General features: G+C 47.7%; 1 protein-coding gene across 4 annotated transcripts in view; it reads right to left on the bottom strand.

Annotated features, from left to right (window-relative positions):
• The window catches only part of WDFY4 (WDFY family member 4), a 250,741-nt gene that overhangs the window by 80,343 nt on the left and 148,433 nt on the right, over positions 1-21,965 (bottom strand). For all 4 annotated transcript variants that reach the window (XM_037904402.2, XM_043552372.1, XM_043552374.1 and 1 more), the window contains exons 41-46: positions 19,347-19,424; positions 18,047-18,250; positions 15,065-15,101; positions 13,405-13,571; positions 2,662-2,810; positions 119-239 (exon numbers count right to left, since the gene is read on the bottom strand). In XM_037904402.2, the coding sequence (XP_037760330.1) occupies positions 119-239; positions 2,662-2,810; positions 13,405-13,571; positions 15,065-15,101; positions 18,047-18,250; positions 19,347-19,424 (756 nt within the window). The remainder of the gene's footprint in view (positions 1-118; positions 240-2,661; positions 2,811-13,404; positions 13,572-15,064; positions 15,102-18,046; positions 18,251-19,346; positions 19,425-21,965) is intronic.

Raw genomic sequence — 21,965 nt, 5'->3', positions numbered from 1 at the left:
CCCCCCGCCCCCCAGCCACCCCCACTATTAGCAGGTAGGGTTCATCTCTGCTTCCTGGTCATATTTTAGCACTTTTCTTGCAGCTGTTTCCCAAACAACATGGCATATTGACACCTACCTGTAGAAGAAAGCGCATCAGATGTATCTCTTTAATGTCACTGTATGCGTAACGGGAACATGCCTGATCTCCCATGCCCTGCTCTTTGTGGCATAAGCTGAAAATAAATGGATCGGTGATGCTGAAAGAGGTAAAAACAGAAATGTGTTTGAGATGGACAAGAACAAGCAAGGCCTTTGCAACAAACATGCTGGATGTGGGGGAAGCCTCAGGCATAACCCTATATACAGCCACCACCACGTAGTCTAGGAGCATCCTCCATCCATGCACAAATGGCTTTATGTACGTTTCTACAGAGCCTGGTATCCTAGGAGGTCTGTGATGTCAGCCAGAGCATGGAAGGTTTCGAGCACCCTGAAGGCAATTTCATACTGGATCCTGAAACAAAGAGGGAGCTAGTGGAGCATGAAGGTGCGTTTGGTGTGATCATGATTTTTGGGACATGCAAGTGGACAGCAGCAGCATTCTGTACACGCTGTCTGAAAAGCGGTTACACACAAAAAGTCCGCAGAGAAAGGATTTGCAGTAGTCGAGGTGGGAAGAGATGGAGGTCTGGATGAAGTAGAGCCATGGCCAGGGGATGTTGTTGACCACAAAGGGCTGCACTGTGATATCTTTACCCCCATTTGGTAGTACCTTACTTCTCAGATAGTCCCATTGACTTGAAAGGGTCTTCACATACTACTCAGTGTGAGAACAGGTACAATAATCAGGTCCAAAATGATCACGTCCTTTAAAAGAAATCCAGTGAAAGCATGAGACAGTGTTTTCCCAGAAGCCGATCTGGTCCCTATTTGATTCATCTAATCATACGGACTCATCCGATCACTAACATTTGATCCGGTAGGAACTGGATGTAAAGCAGTGACCATCGATGCAGGGTCAATGAGTAAAAACAATGAGTCACTCACTTCCCAGTGGACTCGGAGCACAAACACACCCATATGCATCCACAGAGCATGAGCAGAAAGCCAGCCTACAAACCCATTTTCAATAAAACAAGAATCATAAAAACGGTGTCAGTGTGCCAAGTATTAATTATGATCCTTTTGGCCTTGGAGAAACAAATAGGAACTTTTCAACCAGTGAAGCAAAAGACTCTTCTAAAGAATGTTCCATATGAATAAAAGATGGGAGAGATGAAGAACCAACAACACTTAAAGACACCAGAAAAAGAGAATAATTTCCATCTATAATAGGGCTGTCTTCCTATTTCTCTCGAAATGCTTAGCACATTTTGGGTGGTGCTGTAGTATAAATAATAGCCATATCCAGTAAAACAACTCTAATTGCTAAGTACTCCTCACTCCAAACGATGTTTGGAAAATGCTTGTTACTGATAAGCAAGTAAAGATCAATGCAGCTGAACGTGGAAGTCCAGTGCTGGTATAAACCCTTCAGCTCAGTCTGTGATATTCTTACTCACTCTGAGCAATAAGTACCTTCTTGTCAAGTAGTGCCATTGATTGCAGTGATCTTACTTTTGCCATGAGTAGTGTCTATTCAACAGGAGCAAGGGTATCACAATCTGGCCCCATGTAATCCAGGTACTTGAGGCACTATCCTTGGCTTTATGTCCTGTTGAGGCATCTGAAATAAGCGTAGGTGTCTTTCCATGCTGCCCCAAGGTTGGGCGTGGATGCAGACACTGGAATGTGGTCCCTGAGCAGCTCCCAACAGAACTCATCTGTGGCTGTTTGCAGGACTCCAAAGTCCTTCCTTTTAGGATTCTCTCCTTGCTGTCCATTCCTCCTTTCCCTGGATCCAGATGTGGTCAGGGGGTTTATTCCTGAGTCAATACCTTACTGCACTGTATTACATAGAGAGTCCTCTGCCTTAGTGGGCTAGAAGCACGGGAAGAGATCGTGCTGTGGCTAGCTGCCAACCTCTCTCAGAAGGGTCATAGCTGTGGGGGCTGTGCAGGAACCCTCAGTCTGTCTTGTAGCCCTGGCTCACACGCCTCTCATCCTGCCGGTTGGTCTCTCTGTCACAGGTCTGTCTCACCTTCAGCCCATGGATAGAGGTGCTATTATTAAGAATGGCAGGAGTGATTTGGATAAAATCAGACCCTCTCCTCCCCCATCATGAACCTTTACTCAAAGCTCAAGCTGAGCCTTCAGGCCTCACAAAGGTTTGGTCCATTTTTCTCACCCAGTTCCATTTTTGCAGCTGCCTTGCTTTTTCTGGATTCCAGCTGGGACCAGACATGAGAAAGTGGGTTCCCATGAGCCATTCCAGATGGATCAAAAGCAGGAAGCAATGGCAGCATCCAGCTCCAGAAGCCCTGTCTCAGGCCACATTTGGAGCAGCATCCTGATTTTGGGGTGCTTCTCCACACTGACCAGAACCTCCAGCCCCTTTGGCCATTTGCCCCTCCTTAAAGATTAGAAGCACCTTTGCAGCCGGAAGGAAAGCACAGTGGGCCATACTTGGCGCTGATGCACACCCTGTGCAGCTCTCTGAAGTCAAAGGGTTCCCAAAGGCCGGGTGCATCACTTCTGAGCTTGGCCAAGCGTGCCTGCAGGAAGGGAAGAATAACTCACCTGGACAAGCAGTGCTTGGTGCAATAAACCTCTTCAAACTGGGAGAGGACAAAGTGCTCGCAGATGTAAAAGTGTTCTTTGCCAAGGAGAAGCACCCCTTCTGATGCCAGGTGTCCTTGCACAATCACCACGGAGTATCTAAATGTAACCTAACGTGGAAGGAAGGAAGAGATGTAGCCAGCACTTGGTAATACACTTCACCTGTACTGTACACTACTTATCTAGTTACCAATGAGGCCCCCTGGCTGTAGCATCTGAGCATCTCATAAACATTAACCTAGCCTCACAGCACCCCTATGAGGCAGGGAAGTGTGACCCCTACGATACAGAGGGGGAGCTAAGGCACAGAGAGTTGAAATGACTTGCCCGCAGTCACACAGGTATATCACATGAGTCTCTGAACTACAGGAGTCAAAGCCTTAGCCAGGAGGCCATCCTTCCACTATGAACCAACTCAGCATTTATACCTGGACACACACACACACAAAGATGTGCTGGTGGAAGGCTTCAGAAAGGATAGTCTGAAGGCTGCAGTCTTCTATTTATCCACTGAACAATTATGGCACAAGATGCATCAATGCAAGCTTCCCCCAGTGTTCCTCACCCCTAACCTGCAGATTCCCCTCTGGGAATCAGAAGGGAAGTGAGTCTCCCTGGCTCACTCCTTCATTGGTCTCCCTCCTGGGACGGTCAATCAGTGGGGCAGGTAGTGCATGTTGTGGTGCTGGTTTCTGTGGCCTGGATACTTGCCCATTGGGAGTTGACTTGAGACCAATTCATTTCGCTCGGGCCTCCCAACAGCAATCAGATGGTAATAAGTCATGGTCAGCACCAAGGTGCCATTTGGCCCGCCATGTGCCCAGAGCCCTGGCAGGAACACCGGACAGACAAACCAAATGAGGTTTCCGAACAGCAACACGGCGGGAAAAGCCTCCGTGTCAAATTAATTCTTGTGGGGCACCTACAGGCAATGAGCCATGAGCAATGAACTATGGCAAAAAAATGAGGTTCTGCGTGTCCCCAGATTTGGGGCCAGCTGATTTCAGTGACCCCCGCCATGAACCTGACCAAGACCCACTGATGCAAAGGGTAATTAGCCCCCTCTTTAACTAACACACAAACACATACCCATTCACACAGATGGGAACTCCATACAGAAAACCCCCAGGGTACTGCTGAGGTTATCAATCCTTTTTGTTTGTAAAAGGATCTTTATTCACACTTACAGAAAAACCAGACACTCCTGTTTGGATCCCAGTGAAATACATAGCTCAAAAAGCACTGCTGTGGGATTCCAGGGAGCAATGAATGAACTGGGAAAGCAGCTGATATTCCAGATATTTATCCCAATATTATCCAAGCTACATGGCCGGCTGAGCCAGCAAACTCAGGATGGAAAGTCAGGGAGCACAGGATCTATGGGATTCCAGTCTCATCACATTTAAAATGCCTTGGTTTGAGGTCAGTTCTAGAAAGGGCAAAAGTTTTGTGTTTTGTTTTGTACCCCTCCTGAACCAATTCACTCCACTGCAGGGGTGCTGGAACAGTTTGTATAGTGGGGGTGCTGAGAGCCATTGAATCAAGCTGCAAACCCTGTATATGATGGAAACCACTTCAAGGCAGTGGGTGCGGCAGCACCCCTAGTTCCAGCACCTATGCTGGAATTTTACTAGAGCTAGCCCTGACCCACAACCTCACATACTCTGGGAGGCCTGGAATCCAGATCTGGATTGCAAAATTTTGCAACACAAGCTCGTCCTGAATGAGAGACGGCCTGCACAAAGTGCAATTGGACCTGAAATGGATTTAGGTGACGGGACATGTTCAGAAACCTTCAGAGATGTTTTGGGGAGAACCTCTGCCATTTGGGGTCCAGTGTCCCAAGATCAGCTCTTACAAGATTTTCACCTCCTTGGCCCCAAATGTCATGAAACTGGTTTGTAAGTTTTCATCCACATGCAGAATGGGCCTGGAAATAGTACTGGTATCAGCAGGCCAATGGAATTCCCATCCTGATATGGACAAGGTACACAGATTAGACCTGACTCTCCTAAACCTGGATATACCTAGGTTTTTCCCTGCAGGACCTCTCTGCCTCCACACCTAGTTCCCTCGGCCTCAGACACACACATTCCTGGGACCCACCTAGCATAGCCATGAGTGAGAATAAATAGCTCTGCATCTTTGAAGGTGCTCTGAGCACCAAACATTAGGGTGAGTCGGTGGAAGAGCCTAGCATTCCTGTGTGGGGCCCTGCAATCTGTTACAAGGCCCTTTCCATTTCTGGATTCAACACATAACCAAATTTGTATGGGTGGGTGAAGATCCTCTCCCCACAACCACTAAAGGGAATGTGAGCATCTGGGTTGGTCTCATCTCTCATTTGAAAGCCTTTATTCCACAGGTTTATTTGTTTGTTTGTTTGAGAGGTACACCATAAAGCTGGTGAATTCCTGTACTGAACAAGAAGCCATTTTAACATCATCTCTTTCTTTTGCGAGGCTGGTTTTCTCATCTGGATGTCTGAGGCTGGGAAGAGAGGCTCTCACAGCCACTGGGGTGAATGAGGTTAGTGGTACACAGGGCTAACAATACCTTTTTCTCAGATATGACTCAATCACGGAAGTCCTTTCCTCTCTGCTGGCCTAAGCCAAGGTTATAGCTACTTTACCTAATTAGCACCCCTTCACTCCACCCAGGACAGCCAGTACCCCAAACTCTTTCCTCCTCTGATACAGACTTTATAAAACTCCCAGTCCTGAACCACTTTGCCAGGAAAACTTGTTATCAACCCACCTCTGGAGCTACTGATTACATTATACAACCTTTGTATCTCACACTTTCTGTATGCTCAAGATTTGAGTCTTAATTACCATTCCACAATTATGCTGGTACTGCTATGTCCAGTAGGTAAATGTGTTACTGATTTAGTTGTATTGATTTAAAAAACCTAGTGTGGCTGCAGTTATACCAGTATAAAGGTGCACTGTATCCGCTTAGTTTATTCTCCCTTCTGTACGGGAGTAGCTATACAGGTATAGGTCACCTTTACACTAGTATAATTGCATCCACACTCAGGGTTGTACCAGAATGACTACACTGATATATTTAAGTGGTATAACTTTCTAGTGCAGACAAGACAGATGGAGAGGTGGGAAGCAGCATGCTGGCAGAGCACAGGGGAGGAGCTGCAACTGGTGTTGGTCAGAGTTGGGAAGTGTGACATGCATGGGACAGGAGGAGAGGCCAGCAGGGGTCATCAGCTGCAAAACCAGCCTGGGAGGGTCTGAGCAACAGCGTTAGAAGGGTTGGAACCCCTCAAGAGTGCTCCATCCCATGGCCCTGACATAGCCCTGTGGGCAACATGGGGTTAAAAACTAGAGTCACCTGGAGCTCTGTTACAAACTGATACAATCAGAAGGGTGTGAAGGTGGGGGCTCAGTCTGCAGAAGATCAGCCCAACAGACTTGCCCCAGTGGTTTGCAGCATGGTGGGAATGCCGCAGCCCTATGGCCTCCGAGCTATTCACAATACCTAGTGGTGGTCATGGGGGAAATGCACCCAATATTAGGTCCTACTGGTGCTCATGGGGGTGTTTTGGAATGGCCCCTGGAGGAGACCATCCAAGGTGGGGCTGGGGCAGTAGGGAATCTCTCTCAGATGTGGGCTGGCGCTGTGAATAAACAGAAGCACTCTGCCTCCTGCATTGTCAATCCGATACCTGTCATTAACGCTAAATCCACTTCATTTAAAACAACCACTGCCCTCCAGCAAAATATATATCCATGTTGTTAAAAATAAACAAAGCCCTGGGCTGAGGTATTTCTTCCCAGTCTGAACTCAGAGCAAATTTCATTCCCGCCGAGTAACAAAGATCTGACAATGAAGAAGTGTACCCACCGGGACATTCCTGTACCTACAGGGCCCCAATCTAATGAGGTACCAGCCAGCCTGAAATTAACATAGATTAAATAAACTTCCCCTTTTTTTCACAACAGAATCGAGTTCACTGGTTGCTAGAATCATTAATCAATGATGCAAAGGTGACATAAAATAATTGAATAATTTACCTTCTAAGGTATTGCCTAAAGCAAGGCAACTACAGATTGTGCCGCTCATTCAGACGCAGGAAAGGAATTAGAGCAGATATCATCTAGAGGGTAAAGGTTTGCTACTTTTTTTTTAAATGAATCTATTTGGATTTAAACAAACACCCATATGTCTAACCGGGAGTCCAGGGGCCAGTTTTTAAAGGTGTTTCAGTAGAGCTGGTAAGGAACTGGAATTTCTGTGCCTCAGGGAATTTGGCATTTCAATTTTTTTTCATTCCAAATTGGACCAAAAAGCCAAAAATTTTAAATTTCCAGGGAGACAAAAGGTTTGAAAAAATTTCTTTCCATTCAATCAAAACATTTCATTTTCAACTTTTCAGCTTTTTTTTATGAAGAGAAGATGCATGTCAAATGAAACGTTTCAAAATCAAAAATCAAGACATTCCATTCCAAAAATATTGAAGCAGGATGTTCTGACAGTCTCAGAATCCTTCCTTTTGGGTTTGTTTGTTTTTTCCAAAACAAAATGTTGTCAAATGGACACCCACCCACAACAAGTATCCATTTCAATGGAACGGCACTTTTCCAACCATCAGCTCAACCAGTTAGGAGCCTAGAGTCAGATAGGCACTCAATGTGTTTTTCAATAGCTCCAGAGCAGGTTAGTCTAACTCCCATAGATTTCAAAGGGATAATCTGGCCCTGTGGGCCTTTCCCCTCAGCTAAAAGTATGACACAAAAAACCCCCCAGAAAAACACCACCACAAAACCATCAGAGCAACGAGTTCTCCACACACCCCACACACAACACCAGGGGGCAAAATATTTTACAGAGCAAATCCAAATCCCATCTTATACATTTTCCAAACAGACCTCACTCACCCAGACCCAGAGGTCTGCTCAGAAAGACAGGCTTTGCATTGTGCCCAGAAGGACAGCAAATTCAGAGGCAGGGAGGTGAATGCCCACCTCTCCTGCCAGCAGCTCCCTTCCCCTATATGCCAAAGAACTCCAGCTGGAGCACATCTGCTGTGGCAGCATGGCATGGGGAAAGGTGCTCTGTCAGTTAAGAAGGTCGTAGGCCATTTAAGGCCCTACTAGCTCTGGACAGTGGTATGTGGCTCCTTCAAGCACCTCATCTGTCCACCACTAAAGGAAATGAAATCTATTTGACCCCGTCTTTAGTACTAGGGGCACTAGTCTGAAGTTCATCTGTGTGTGAGCCATCACAAGTACTGAGGTTCTGCCATATTAATTGCTGCCATCATGACTCCACTGAAGTCAATGCAGCCACCCTGGGGAAGGATCTCGCCCATGCACACAGCTCTTCCCATTCACCTTGTAACACGGGAGTCCTCGGGAAAGCCCAGGACACAAAATGTAACGGAAGTTCAGTGCTGACGGTCACTGGGATCCCCCCCCTCCCCCAAGCACTGCTCACACACAGTAGAAATGAAACCACGGACTAAGGGGGGCATGATGTCTGGCTTGGCTGACTTCCTCAGCACTGCTCAGTTCTGTTAGGGAAGGTGTTGTACACAGGGGTGAGAAAAAACATCCTGCAAAACACACATAGTTGTGCCTGTCCCACCCAATTCCAGGTCCCATTCTCATATACGGCCATAGAAACCTGGGGCCATGCGCTAGCTTTGATTTCTGTGCCTGTAACCAGCCAGCTGAGCCCTTAAATTTCCCCTCCAGCCAGTTCCCTTGACTTCATGCCCCTTAGCCACTTGGTAATAACCTTGGCCACATCCCCCCAGCTGGATGTCTTGCTATCGACTCCTCCTCAGCATTGACCACTCTTGCTGTGAGTAAGACTCACGGGGCTGCTGTGCTAAGAGCCAGGGCTGTCACTCGGGATGGCTGTCCAAGATCTGGGGTCTGTAAGGAGCTCTGCAGATTCAGGGATGAAGAATGGCTCCACAAGCCACTGCAGTGCTGGAGGGAGAGTCTACAGGGCAAAATGCCTCACGGGGCCACGAGTGGCAACACGGACCACATCTTGGTGCTCCTCTACATTGTCAGAGCCCTGGCTAGCACGCTGAGCTGGTGAGCATTTCTGCCCGAGCTAGTGAATCCCTGTCCTTTGCGCTATTAGCCCAGCCACCCAGACTCCAGCTACCTGCTGTGCACCAGTGCTGGTGGGGAAGGGTCTCCTGGCTCCCCCTCCAACCCAGCAAGACGCACACAGGGCCAGCCTTGATTTGACAGTGGAGAAAATAAGTTCATACAAAAACTTTGCCCATCTCTGGCTCCTGCTATCTGAGGATCTCAAAGTATTTTGCACACATTGATTAACACTCAACCCCGCCCTTCCCTGTGACGTGGGTGGCCATTGGTATTCCCATTTTACAGATGGGGAAACTGAGGCAAGGGGCAAGACCCGACTTTCTCCAGACCAGGGATTGAACCTAGGTATCTTCCTTTCCAATTCCCTGCTCTGATAACTATTCTGGCTTCCTGTCTCCAGCATACTTCAACACTGTGCAAACCCTCCACAGCTGTGTCCCTGTGCTGTGGTAGCTCATAATGGTGCCCCTGTGAAAACTGCCCTTGTCAGTACCACACTGAACTGGCAGGTCCCTGTGACAGGGCTGGCGTACCTAGGAACACTGGCTGCATCGAAGCATGTGCAGGCCAGCCCCCCTATTTGCCCCAAGTATTAGTGCCCTCGATGACCTCACGGCAGTTCCCCTCCAGAAGGGATGCCCTGACTGACTAGCTCCTTTTCTACAACTATGTGTCCAGTTCCCTGGTTTCTGCTACTTGCTTCTATTGTCCTTGGCACCTTCAGCCCCCTTTCAAGGAAGGGCCTGGTGCTACATCACTGCTAGGCCGTAGGCCTCTTGGTAACCAGACACATTACCCACTGGTGCTTGACTTACTTCTGGTCTCAGGTAACTCGCTGGCAGTTGATGGCTTATTTCCTCCAAAACTCACAATCTCTCCACCAAAGAGAAACCACCCCCTGGATTGTCCTGGTCAGCAAAGCTGTGCTGTTGCTCCTCCTCAGTCTGGGCACGCAAACAACACATTAATACCCTGGCACTAGTAGCCAAGGCTTGCCGAGAGCAGGGAAACATTCTGCAGCAGGGGGGCTCAGGCTGCAGATGTGAACCCGAAACATGTACAAGAATCCAATCTCCCCTGCTCATCTGGTGAGCCAGGGTTATTAAAGGGTTGGCCCAGGGAGAACAGGCTGAGCGGGTTCACGTCATGTTTCTCTTGCATCAACCAAGCAATCTGCACAAACACATTTTGCACAACACTCCCTGTCGCACACACACATCCTTCTCTCACAGCCATCTTACACACAGCCTCAGCGTACTGTATATACACACACCACTTAACATGCCTTGTCCCACACACACAGCTTCCCTCACAGCCAACCTACACACCACCTAACATGCCTTGTCCCACACACACAGCTTCCCTCACAGCCAACCTACACATCACCTAACATGCCTTTTCCCATGCACACAGCTTCCCTCACAGCCAACCTACACACAGCCTCAGCGTACTGTATATACACACACAGACTAATGCTCCGTCCTCCCTACACACCTTGCACAGAGATTTAGATACACACACACACACACACACACACACACACACTCCAGCACATTACACACACTTACTCCAACGTAGAGAAATACCCTACACTTTGCCCCCACCCCAGCCCTCTATAACTATAGTGCCAATTTCATCTGTTGTGAGGATGAGACTGTGATCTAACTCCTGGCTCTGGGTAATGACAACGGCAAAATTCCTTCACTGCTCCCCACTGCACTCACAGGGGGCAAGCAATTTTCTGCAGCCCTCCAAAGGATGCAGCTACTCCCCGCTTGTGCGGGACTCTACTTACATCAGAGGAAAAGGGAAGCGGGTGCAACAAAAAAGTCCCCCACTGACCCGCCTCTCCCCCCTCTCTTGCTAAGGGGAAAGTGGCCACTGCATTGAGCGTGCTCTCGCCTCCTTGCATTCAGACTCAGTCTCCGCAAGCAGCTCAGAGGGGTGCGTGAGCATTCAGGCTGGCGTATACCCACCTCCTCCTCTGTGCACCCAAGGGGGGCAGGTGACAGTGATGGCACACAAGACATCTTATCCTTAGGCAGTGCAGGAAATATGGCTTTCAGATCAGGTCCCAGCACACAGCAAATGCCTGCCAGCCTGGGGCTAGGTGGAGCTGGCACGAGCAAATTGCAGACGGTGTTACTCAGCTGCAGTGAGTGCAGCTAAATGCTCTATGAGTGTAACGTCACTGACTTCAGCGGTGTCACACACCAGCAGAGAATTTGCCGCTGTGTGTAAAGTGAGGCTGTGTAGTTGAAAATGTTACAAAGGTTTCTCTTTGATTGTGCCACAGCAACAAAACCTTGTAACGTTATAAAACACTCAGTGCTCTCCAGAGCCACTGCAACCCTGCGCTGGAGCAAATCAATCTCCTAGCTGCCAAGGCATCGCCATGACATCTCTCTGCAATACGGTAGGTAAGCCAGTTCCACTTGCGTGGTTAGAGCGCAAACAGCTCATGAGGCAGCCGCGTACTAAGTGAGCACAGGACAGCTAATGTCACCCCCTACTGCTTTTTTTAATACTCTGTCAGTTTGGCAATGTAGTGACTGCTGCTGGAGGAAAACGTCTGGCATTTCTGATGGCTTCCCGTGGAGTTACACGGAGGAGAGCGAGAGCCTGAAGCCTCCGAATGAGATTAGGACCAGGCATGGAAAACATGTTTCACATTTTCATCCCCTTCTCCTTCTTCCGGTGGTTGGGGAATGTTTAATTATGGTGCCTTGTTTTACATGGTACCTACAGCTCAAATGGGACGGGGAGGCAGCGCATTGGAGAGACAGAACATGACTGCTGTTTGTTGGGAAAGTGCCACAAAAATAAAAGCTCTCTCTCTCTCTCTCTCTGTTAGAGCTGGCCAGCAAACGGAAAATCCCTTCCCACAGAAAATTCTGCTGTTTTGAACATTTTTACACCCCGAATGAGGATGAAAAGTCAAAACTGATTTCTTGCAGGGGAAGGGATTTCCAGAAAAGTTCAGTTTCAGAAGAACCAAACTGGAAGGCTGTCATCAACTTCACTTTCTCCCAGGCGGGCAGCCGGGGATCCATAGTTTCAACTGTCTTGATGGAAAACGAGCCTTTTTTCAGTAAAACTGAAATGCTCCCCAGGGAAGTTTTGAAGGTGTGAAAAGGATGTTTTCCATCAGAAAATCATTCCAGCGGCAGATTCCCAGCCAACTCTAACCTATATCCATATAGAGCCTCCAAAGTGGAACATTTTAATCACAGAGAATATAAAATCATATTTTTCATGAGTGGCTTTCACTGTTAGATGGACACAAACTGCTGGGCTTCCCACACTGAAGGGCCAAACGCCAGGAAAGGACCCACTGGAAAGAAGCATGTATAGGGCAAAGTGGCAGAAAATAAGGCCATAGCTACTAAACATGTATGGGTCTCTCAGAACTCCCTGGAAAATGGCTAATCCCTATCTCTTTCCCACACCAAGAACTAGCCCTTCTCTTAGGGTTTGACGGTGGCTATCGTGGGAATCATCTGATGGTGAGAAGTGAGGGTTTCTGATTGTGGCGGAGGGTAGGTTGAGGCTACTGGAAGGAGCCAATTCTGCCTCACCTGCCCCTTGCTGGGACTCCTTATGTCTAGTGCATGGGCCACACTGCTGGGTCCTGTCCTCTCCCCAATCCTAGAAGGCATCATGGGGAAGGGCAGCATGGTAAGAGTGGGATCCAGGAGGCACCAGCACTGATGTGGCCAGGTGTGGGACACAGTCAGGGAGGGGACAGGGAGGCTGTGTGCATGCTCAGAGAGTAGGAGTCTGCTCCAGCACACCTGGGGGAGGGGGAAGGGCAGGGGAGGGCTGGCTGAGGGCATTAAAGGCATCTCCTCTTGGAGCAGCAGAGAAGAAAAGTGACAGCGATTTGACCATCATTTCAAACAGCAGTTATGGCAGCAATGAAGTGTTGCCTGTACAGAACTGGCATGTCCCAAGGCAGCCGGGAAGCGAGTCAAGTGCAGGGCACTGCACTGGGGACTGGGAAAGGTTTCTGGCAGGGCGGAATTGGGGCGGAATCTTAGGAACCTTGAATGTAGTATGTCTGGAGCAAATGCTGACCCATCCTATCTCCCAGCTGTTGGAAACCTTCCCTGACCCCCTAGACATGGGCCACTAATCTCCTTGCTGAAGGTATGGGAATAGATTTCCAGCAGTGCCACCAAAAACTACAATCAGTTTTTATTGCCCCTGGTGGTTAAATTTAATGTGACATTTGCTCTTCCAGGGCCTTGAAGTACAAGGGGAAAGTCAAATAAATAACCCACCAGGGTAAATGCTGATTTTAAATATTATTATCTGTATTGTGGTAGCCCCTAGGAACCCCAATCACGGCCCAGGACCCCTCTGTGCTAGGCACTGTACAGAGACAGAACAAAAAGAACCAAAGACCTTACAACCTCGTGTGCACTTCAGGAACATGTCTTCCTATCTGGACAGTGTCTAGCAAATTGTGGGTACTCCCAGGAATACAAATAAAAGAACAACAACAATGGTGCCATTATAGACTGTTCCCAAGTCCCCTAACACCCACCGTCCATTCCCAGCTCCACCACACAGTGCCTCCTGCCACAAAAGATCTTCCCGGTTTGTCAGACGGTACCTTTTCCCTCTCAGCAAACTCCTGCAGGATAATTTGTCTTTCCACACACAGTTCCAAGAAGTCTTCTGAGTGGAAACTTTCATGTAGGGCAGGGAAGAATGTCAGCTGGTTACAATCCATTCCCCTCTCATCCATCTCCCTTTCTGCTCCATTTAGCATCAGCTCTTCTACATCAATATAAAGGAGATCACAGTTTTAGTGGCAGCCGGATGCCACAAACAGCAACATTAGACTTTCACCCAATCTGTTCTGCCTTGGGAAATGGCATTATTTATTTGCCAAACCCCACTCCCCACAATGGTTAAACTAAGCAAGAGAGAAGTGAAATCTGTTAATTGCTAGGGAAGGACTAACTAGGAACTGGCCCCAGCATTCAACCATAACTCAAACTGAGCTCCGATAATAGTTGAAGATTGGAAAATACCGAAAAAAATATGTTTATTTCCATGTTTGTACTAGCTCTGGCCGATACCAGAAGTACTTAAAAAAAAAATCAAACAAGAGGCTGCTCAGATGAAACTAGGAAGAACTGGTAATTGTAATATCCTGGGGACACTCACAGAGCCCAGCGCATGCTGCAACAGAACGTTGGGAGTTCAGGTAGTGCTGTGCAGACACTCATGCAGTGCAGACATGATCTGTGTGTATGTTGCATCCCTTTCCCCTACCTTTCGTCTGCCTTCTCTATTTAGACTATAAGCCCCTCAGGGTAGTGACTACTTAGTACGCTGTACAGTGCCTAGCACAAAGGGGCCCCGTTCTCTGTTGGTACCTAGGCCCTACCATAATAAACATACTTAATAATAACAGTTTCACCAACCTACCCTAAAGGTTTGCCCCAGTGCAGTGACACGGGAAGCTGAAATGTATCAAACCAAAAATTTTTACACCCCAAAAACAGCCTTTCTTCCTAAAACAAAATTTTCAGTGACTTTTTCACACTATTTCATTTTTCGCAAAAAAATTTATCCAAACATCTCCTGTATTGACTGAAAAACCAAAACTTAGGGAAAGAAAAATTTGGAAAAAATGTCGACCATTTAGAAACAAATGAAAAAAAGGGCTCCATTTTGAATCCAGGGAAACAGAAATAACTTTGAAAAGTCAAAAAAAAAAAAAATTGGGATTTTTACCCCCATTTTTTCTTCAGCTCTTTGAAAGTCACAATCTCCTATTATCATTCCCTGAGCCACTTAGTGCCCTGTTCATTTCCTTTCAAACGATATCTTAAAGGGGTGTCTCATGGCACACAGCGGAGGATGGAGAAGTAGTGGGTGCAACACAGAAGGTGCTGCTGTAGAAGGTAAACATTCAGCAAACAACAGTTAATCTGCTGAACACACACCCCTTAAAGGCAAGTGCTTTCCAGTCCTCTCTGTGAGGTGCCTAAATCTTTGATTTTAGGGTCGGTTTCTGGCTTCTTCTTTCTCCCACTGGCCACAAGACAGTAATGAAATCAGCATCTGGTTAAGTGCTATGTGTAATGATACCTTCAATTTTACCCTAAAAAATTCAGATCACTTTAGACAGCAGTAGACTAGACTTGTCCCCATATTATAATCCCCGGGCCAAATTTAGACCTGGAGTCACATCTGCTTACTTCAGCTCAAAGTTTGGACCTATGAGCTCATTTTCTTCTATGAATCAGTTTATATGTTACCTTGATTTTCTCCGTGAATTGGGGTAGCTTGGTGAACCTGAAAAGAAAACAGCCATCACTAGAATGGAATACGCAGGCTGGCAACATACCCCAACACCAAGCTATGGCACAGATTGCAGACTCAGAGCTGAGCTGCAAAGAATGCCTCGGAGGGGATCCCAAATGACTAAAACAACATAAAAATGAACATTCATGCGCTACAATCAAAGGGGAAAAGCCCACACTCTTCCTAAAAGCAGGACCTCATTGCTGACTCCTGAACAGTGCCAATGCCAGGACAAAGTCATATTCTACTCTATGGAAGGGCTGCAGAATTGGAGCTCCATTTGTAAATCACAAAGACAGGAGAAGTGAATATTATGAGATACTCAGGCTAAGTCCTTCTGCTTCTTGCGGATAGGAGCTGGATCTCAAATCCTACAGTGATGGGCAGTGACATAAGACTAGATAAGATAGTTGGACACCTGACTCAGACTGCTCTAATTCCACAAGCAAGACTCATTTAATCACTGTCCAGGTCCAGCAGGATGGTCAGTCTGATGCACTGAAGCGTGCGGTGGCAGAGTAACCTTCTCTGCATTGGACTTCAGGATACAAAATGCCACCAGGAGGGCATGCTATAATTCTGGGATACTGCAGAGAGAAAGAAAACCTGTCTAATTGTAAGATCTCACTAGGCAGGAGTGTGCATATCATTCCATATAGTGCCTACCAAACATTCAACCACTACTAAACATGTAGCAGCCTCGCGTAAGCCCCTCAAAAATGGCTAATCTCAATGGGTTTCTGTAGAGAGGCGGAGTGGCCTCTCTCCAAATTTGAGAGCGAGGGACCACTACACTCCCCCTGGTGGGTGGAGCCAAACCTGCCCTGCCCCCCTTACCCGAAGTATGTTGGGTGTGTGGGGTGAGAATGACAGGAAGTATTAAAGAAGGTCCCTGCAACTCAGTTGAGCGGGAGTCAGGAAAGGAGAAGGACTCCTCCACTTTGCTGCAGCACCTAGGAGCTGAATCTGTGCTCTGCAGCACCTGCCCCCAGGAGGCTGACCTTGAAGAGGAGTTGCCGGGGCTGCCATCCGCTGTGTACCCAGAGGATCCAGAGGACCAGGAGATTAGAGAGGTACCAAACCCTAGGGAGGTAGGAAGTAGCCCTGGGGCAGCCAACGACTGTCCGGCTAAATTGCTGGCTGACTGACCCTAGGTCAGCGTGTTGTGGCTGGATCCTTGCTGACCTCTCTGCCACTCAGGCCCACCGACAGCAATTCCGGGCCTCGGGGCAGAACAGTCAATGGGCCCCCTAGAAAGGGATGGCTGAGGTTTACGACACTACTTTTTATCCTATTGCTAACACCTTAGAACCCAATATATGTAAGTTGTGGCGATGCTTGATGTAGTTAACTTTTTTTTTTCCAGTTACAGCACCAGTGTTAAACAAATTGTGAGCCTAAATATAAGATGTAGAATTTGTTATTTTGAATTATATATTTAAATTAAATAAATACATTATGGAATGAAATTGGAGAGAGTCCAGCAGAGGGCAATGAAAATGATTAGGGGGCCGGGGCACATGACTTATGAGGAGAGGCTGAGGGAACTGGGCTTATTTAGTCTGCAGAAGAGAAGAAAGAGGGGGGATTTGATAGCAGCCTTCAATTACCTGGTATGAAATTAATTCTTTATAGTATATGAAGGATCACATACAGTACATATGCTATGGAAAAGGAAGTTGAAATAAAACATACAACACAAATTTTCATTGCTATGAAAAATATTGGACTTTATCTGATCTTGAGAGGAAAAGTCATTTGTATGCATGTGCTGAATGTGGGGCTTTGTATCTTTGGACAGAGACCAATCTTATTTATAGTGATTTACTGAACTGCCTGAAAATATCATAGCCAAAGATGCCTTCCTGAATATTGCTAAATATTTTTTTAAGATACAAATATGTGAAGTGACAATGGCATTCACTGAATTGTGTGTGTCTGTGTGTGGTGCTGTGCCTGCGCCGGCTGGTGCCCAGTGAGATGCTGCCGCCGGCTGTGCTGCTGGGCACGCTCTTCTGACACGGCTAGGGCTGTCACATGCACACCTGGCTGCCTTTACTGCCGCTGGTACCACCCTGTGCACGCTTAGGAGCCCAGCAGCCTGCCCAGACAATTTAAAAGGGCCCGGGGTGCCCAGCCACCGCTACCGCAGCAGTGGCCAGGGGGCCCTGGGCCCTTTTAAATCACCCAGGCCCCTGGGCAATTTCCCCCTTTGCTCTCCCTCCCACCCCCGTCAGTGGGCCTGCTGCCACTGTGAGGCCCTGGGCTGGGACGCAGTGGAGTCGGGCGGGCTGGCGTCCTCCTCCTCCTGCCATCCCACCCCTTGCGTGGCAGCATCCCCACCCTAGGCCAGGAGGCCTGTGTAAGTCTACCGCCTGTCATGCTAGGACACTAGACTGTTTGGGTGCTCACCCCTACCTGAGCCCTTAGACTGTGTGTTTGCTGGCTGCCTTAAGCCTACAAGCTGAGGCTAAAGCCTGCTCCCTCCTGGGCCCCGTGCCAAAGGGCAAGAGCCCGAACTCTTAATTGCTTTCCACCCCAGCCAAGAGGCTGCGGGATAAAGACTGCTCACTGCCTTGCCCTGCCTCACCCAAGGGGACAAGAGGGCTAGACTGTTCCTGCTGGTTTACCCCTGCTAGCAGGCTACCAAACTACAGACTGCATGCGGCTCGACCCCGGCAGTGAGGCCCAAGCTCAAAAGTTATTGCCTAATACAGAGAGGTGGAGTGGCCTCCCTCCCCACTTGAGAGCGAGGGACCACTACAGTTTCCAACCTCGAGGACCATGGCCCAGTGAGTCAAGACAATGGGATTAGGAAAGGAGGACTAGTTGGGCGGAGAGGATTAAAAAGCCACATGCATAGAGTGTTATTTGTGGGTTATTCCAGGGGGAAAGGAAGAAAGAGAATTTGCACACCACATCCAAAAGCTTGTTACCTCGCTTCTCATTCGCATCACTGCCCCATGGGCCCTCTCGAACCGAATCCTCTTCCGCATCCGTTCAGGCCCTTCGTACCCATCGAGACCCCACCGTGGGGCTGACAACCCCGATACGGCTCCCCACGGGCCCCCTCTGGTGAACAGCTGCTCCTCCAGTGTGGCCCAATCTTTTGCCGCTTTGCTGTAACCACACTGCAGCATCTGTAGGAAAGGATCACTCGCATCACTCCGTCACGCTCCACTTTCCCAGACCACCCGCAGCTGTTCTATCTCTGCAATCTCAATGGATCTAATGACCCCGATGAGTTGGGATTGGGATGGAACCCTCCAGGGAAACCCCAGACACGGCAGGAAGGAGTGTTGCCAATCCAGCAGGTAGTGACCCTCGCTAAACTCTACATGATCAAGTCTAAATACTGGAACTCTTGGAACCACATGGAACCATTTGCATTTCACTGAATAGCAATACTCAACCAGATATATTTAACCCAACATTACACAAAGTCACCAAGTAAAATAGGAAACACAAAACTATTTTGCAATAAAATATTAAATACCATGAAATAACAGATATTGACATTGTCTGAGATGAACATCAGAGTTTATGCACCTGTGCTTGTCCTGCTCAGTGTGCATCTCCAGTGACAGCAAATGTTGATATTCACCAAAACACAGGCAGTATCCATACCTTTACAAACATTCTGAATGTCTCATCAGAAATAGCTGGAAATCTCTCCATTGTGGCCATGAATTGAAGTATACCCAGACTGGGTTTTGTTTTAAACGACCGTTCTGAAGGGGAGATGAGATTAGAATTCCAGGGCATAAAGCGCTTACTGAGCTCTGAGGAGCCGAACGGGAAGCAAAGAGTTGCATGTGGGATTTAACTGTCTGTAAGGCTGAGTTCCATGAAAACTATTATTGACAGCTGAAGAGCCAATCAGGAAACATGGCCAAATTCTCACTCACACTTGCACCGAAGTAAATCTGGACTAGTCTTTAAATTACTCCAGTGGAAATGAGGACAGACCTGGGGATGTGCAATCTGATTGGTGATTGATGCTACTCCACAATACTGTTACTCACACAGGAGGTAAATAGAAAATTACTGACTCATCACATGACTGTTTTCAGCCAGTTATGAGCCAGAATTTTTCACCACTCACTCTGCAGGCTGTATATACAGTAGGGACAACATCTCACCTCTGACACAACATTGCATTGACTCGGCAGTCTGAGAAGTTAAAAAATGTCATCTTCACGATAGAAACAAACTATGAGATCTTCAATCCCTTACCTGTACATGATCTTTGTACAAAGATGCGTACAGCTCCTGCCCACTCCTTCTGTACTTTTCCATACATGACACAAAGCCCTGGAGGAAACACCAGAAGACATTGCAATGCTCAGTAACAGACACTGCATGCACAGGTTTGGTGGTGGGTCAGAAGCAGAGTTAAGCAACCGTTGGTCACTTGGGATTTTATGAGTGTAGAGCAGTTGGGTTTGGGGAACTCTCCTGAAAGCAGAATGATGGGGTGATGACAGGAGTTCTTCTGTTTACAGCCCACGAGAGCAGAGCAATGAAAGGAACCCTGAGTGAGCCCAATATATCCATGAACTCAACACATGTGCTGGCCCTGGAATTATTTAGAAGGAGAAAGAAAGTAGAGCAAATAAGGCAACATTTATACACAAACCAGTATTCAGGCTTCCTTTGTTTAAATGAATGAGATAACAGCACAGGAATAGTGCAAGATTAGAAATATTTTTTCTATTCCTGCAACACCGAGAAACCCCAGCTGAGGTTAAGGCCTCAGCGTGCTAGGCGCTGTACATCCACCCAATAACAGAGAGTTCCTGACCCAAACAGTTTACAGTCTAAATTGATGGGACAGACAAGGGAAGGATTATTATCCCCACTTTACAGATGGCTAATTGAGAGTTTAAGGACAATAGCCGGAAAAGTGCCTAAGTGATTTAGGAGGCTCCATCTATTATCAAAAGTGATTTAGGCAAGCAGGAGCCCAGGTCTCATTGACAGTCAATAGGACTCAGACTCCTAAATCACTTCTGAATATGGGACTTGGACTCCTAAGTCACTTAGGTGCTTTTGAAAATTTAACTCTAGTGGTGTGTCTACACAGCCTTGGAAAGTAGGAGTCAGGCTCTGACCCCCCTCTCCCTCCAGCAGGGTCTTCGGAGGTGGGTCCTGAGTACTCCCTGGCTTGAGTCAAACTGATCAGTGTGTGGATGGAAATGGGGCTCGGGCTCAAACCTGCGTTAGAGCAGTGTAGACATATCTTAAGTGACTTTCCCGAGGTCGCACAGGAAGTGTGTGGCAGAACTGGGAATGGAACCACAGCTACTGTGTCTCACTCCTGCACTACACCCACAAGGCCAGCCTCCCTTGCCCCAGGTAGGAGGGTTTGGACTTGTCCCACACAACAATTAATCTAACACCACCTCTCTATTTCATTGACATTTTTATCTGAATGCGTCTCTCAAACTCAGCAGCTCTGTGCTAGTCCAAGGAAAGTACAGCCGGCAGGTCAGGAGATAAGGGTTGTGTTCACAACTCAGCCAATAGCTTGCTATGTGACCTTGAGCCCGTGCCTATGCACCTGCCTGTGCCTCTGTTTCCCCATCTTTGAAATAGGGACAAGAATCCGGACCTCGCAGGGAGTTGTGAGGCTAAATTCATTAATGTTTGTGAAGTGTTACGAGAGTCTCAGGGGTAGGGGTTAAAGAAACATACTGGGCCAGATTCTGGGCTCACTTGCACCCGTGTAAATCATAGATCCATAGATTTTGCGGCCAAAAGAGACCATGTGATCATCTGTGTAACACGGGCCACAGAATTTCATCCAGCATTTCCTGTTTGAGTTAAAACTTCACTTTTAGGGAGATCTCCAATCAGGAGTGACACCACCCAATGCCATGCAATTAGGCAGGAGGAAAACTGGTGTCATGTGAGAGCAGAATCAGGCCTAAAGTATTCATCATTATTATTAGAACCCCTCAAACTTTTGCATTAAACTCAAAGCAAATCCAAACTTCCCGCTTTGAAATGGCAGGTTTAGCCTTTTGGCTGCTTCTGAATATCTGCGTCCCAGAAGGGCTGTGATGTGAAAATGCTGCTTCCATGATATTTCTAGCCTGCTGAGAAGCATGTGGGGTCTCATGAGGGAGCAGGCTGAGGAGAGGGAGCAGTGAGGAATTGATGGGTGCTGCAGAGTTACCCGCCCGTTCATGCTAGAGGGCCGAGCTAAGTACTGTGACTTGTGAGTTCGCTCCTTTTCCCACTCAAACACTAATCATGTAGGCAAATGCCCCTACGTGGCCTCAGGCAGGGTAACTCTTGGGGGCGGGTGTAGTACCACAAACCCTCCCTATCCCTACACCTGCGCGCGCGCACGCGCACACACACACACACACACACAAAAGATTCTCTTGAGGGAGACATAAAACCTTTGCTTGAAAACGGTCCTGGCCGCCCCCTGCTCTAACTACTAGATGCTACCATCTGCCTTTTGCAGCTAGATGCTCACTTGCTTTAACACCTTCCATGCTGCAAGCTCTTTGGGGCAGGGACTGTCTTTTTGTTTTGTGTTTGTACCACGCCGGGCACCACGATGTCCTGGTCCGTGACTGGGACTCCTTGGCGCTACCACAGTACAAATCCTAAATAATATAAGGGTACCTGCGTACACAACAGGTGCCCCAATGTGGCAGTTGCACGCACACAGAATAGATACGCTGTTACTTGTAGATGGTATTTAAGCAGATGAAGAACTTTTTCCCCTCTTAGCAATTATAGACGGCAACTTGTAGCCAGGAGATGGCTAGACAAGGGGTTTGCTGAACACCAGCGAAGTTGCAGGGAGTCTCACAGGCAGTGATGTCTTTGACAGAT

Source organism: Chelonia mydas, chromosome 7 (assembly GCF_015237465.2).
Source record: "Chelonia mydas isolate rCheMyd1 chromosome 7, rCheMyd1.pri.v2, whole genome shotgun sequence".
Classification (NCBI taxonomy): domain Eukaryota; kingdom Metazoa; phylum Chordata; order Testudines; family Cheloniidae; genus Chelonia; species Chelonia mydas.
The sequence above is the reverse complement of the archived record's forward strand: the minus strand, read 5'-3'. Positions and strand labels throughout refer to the sequence as shown.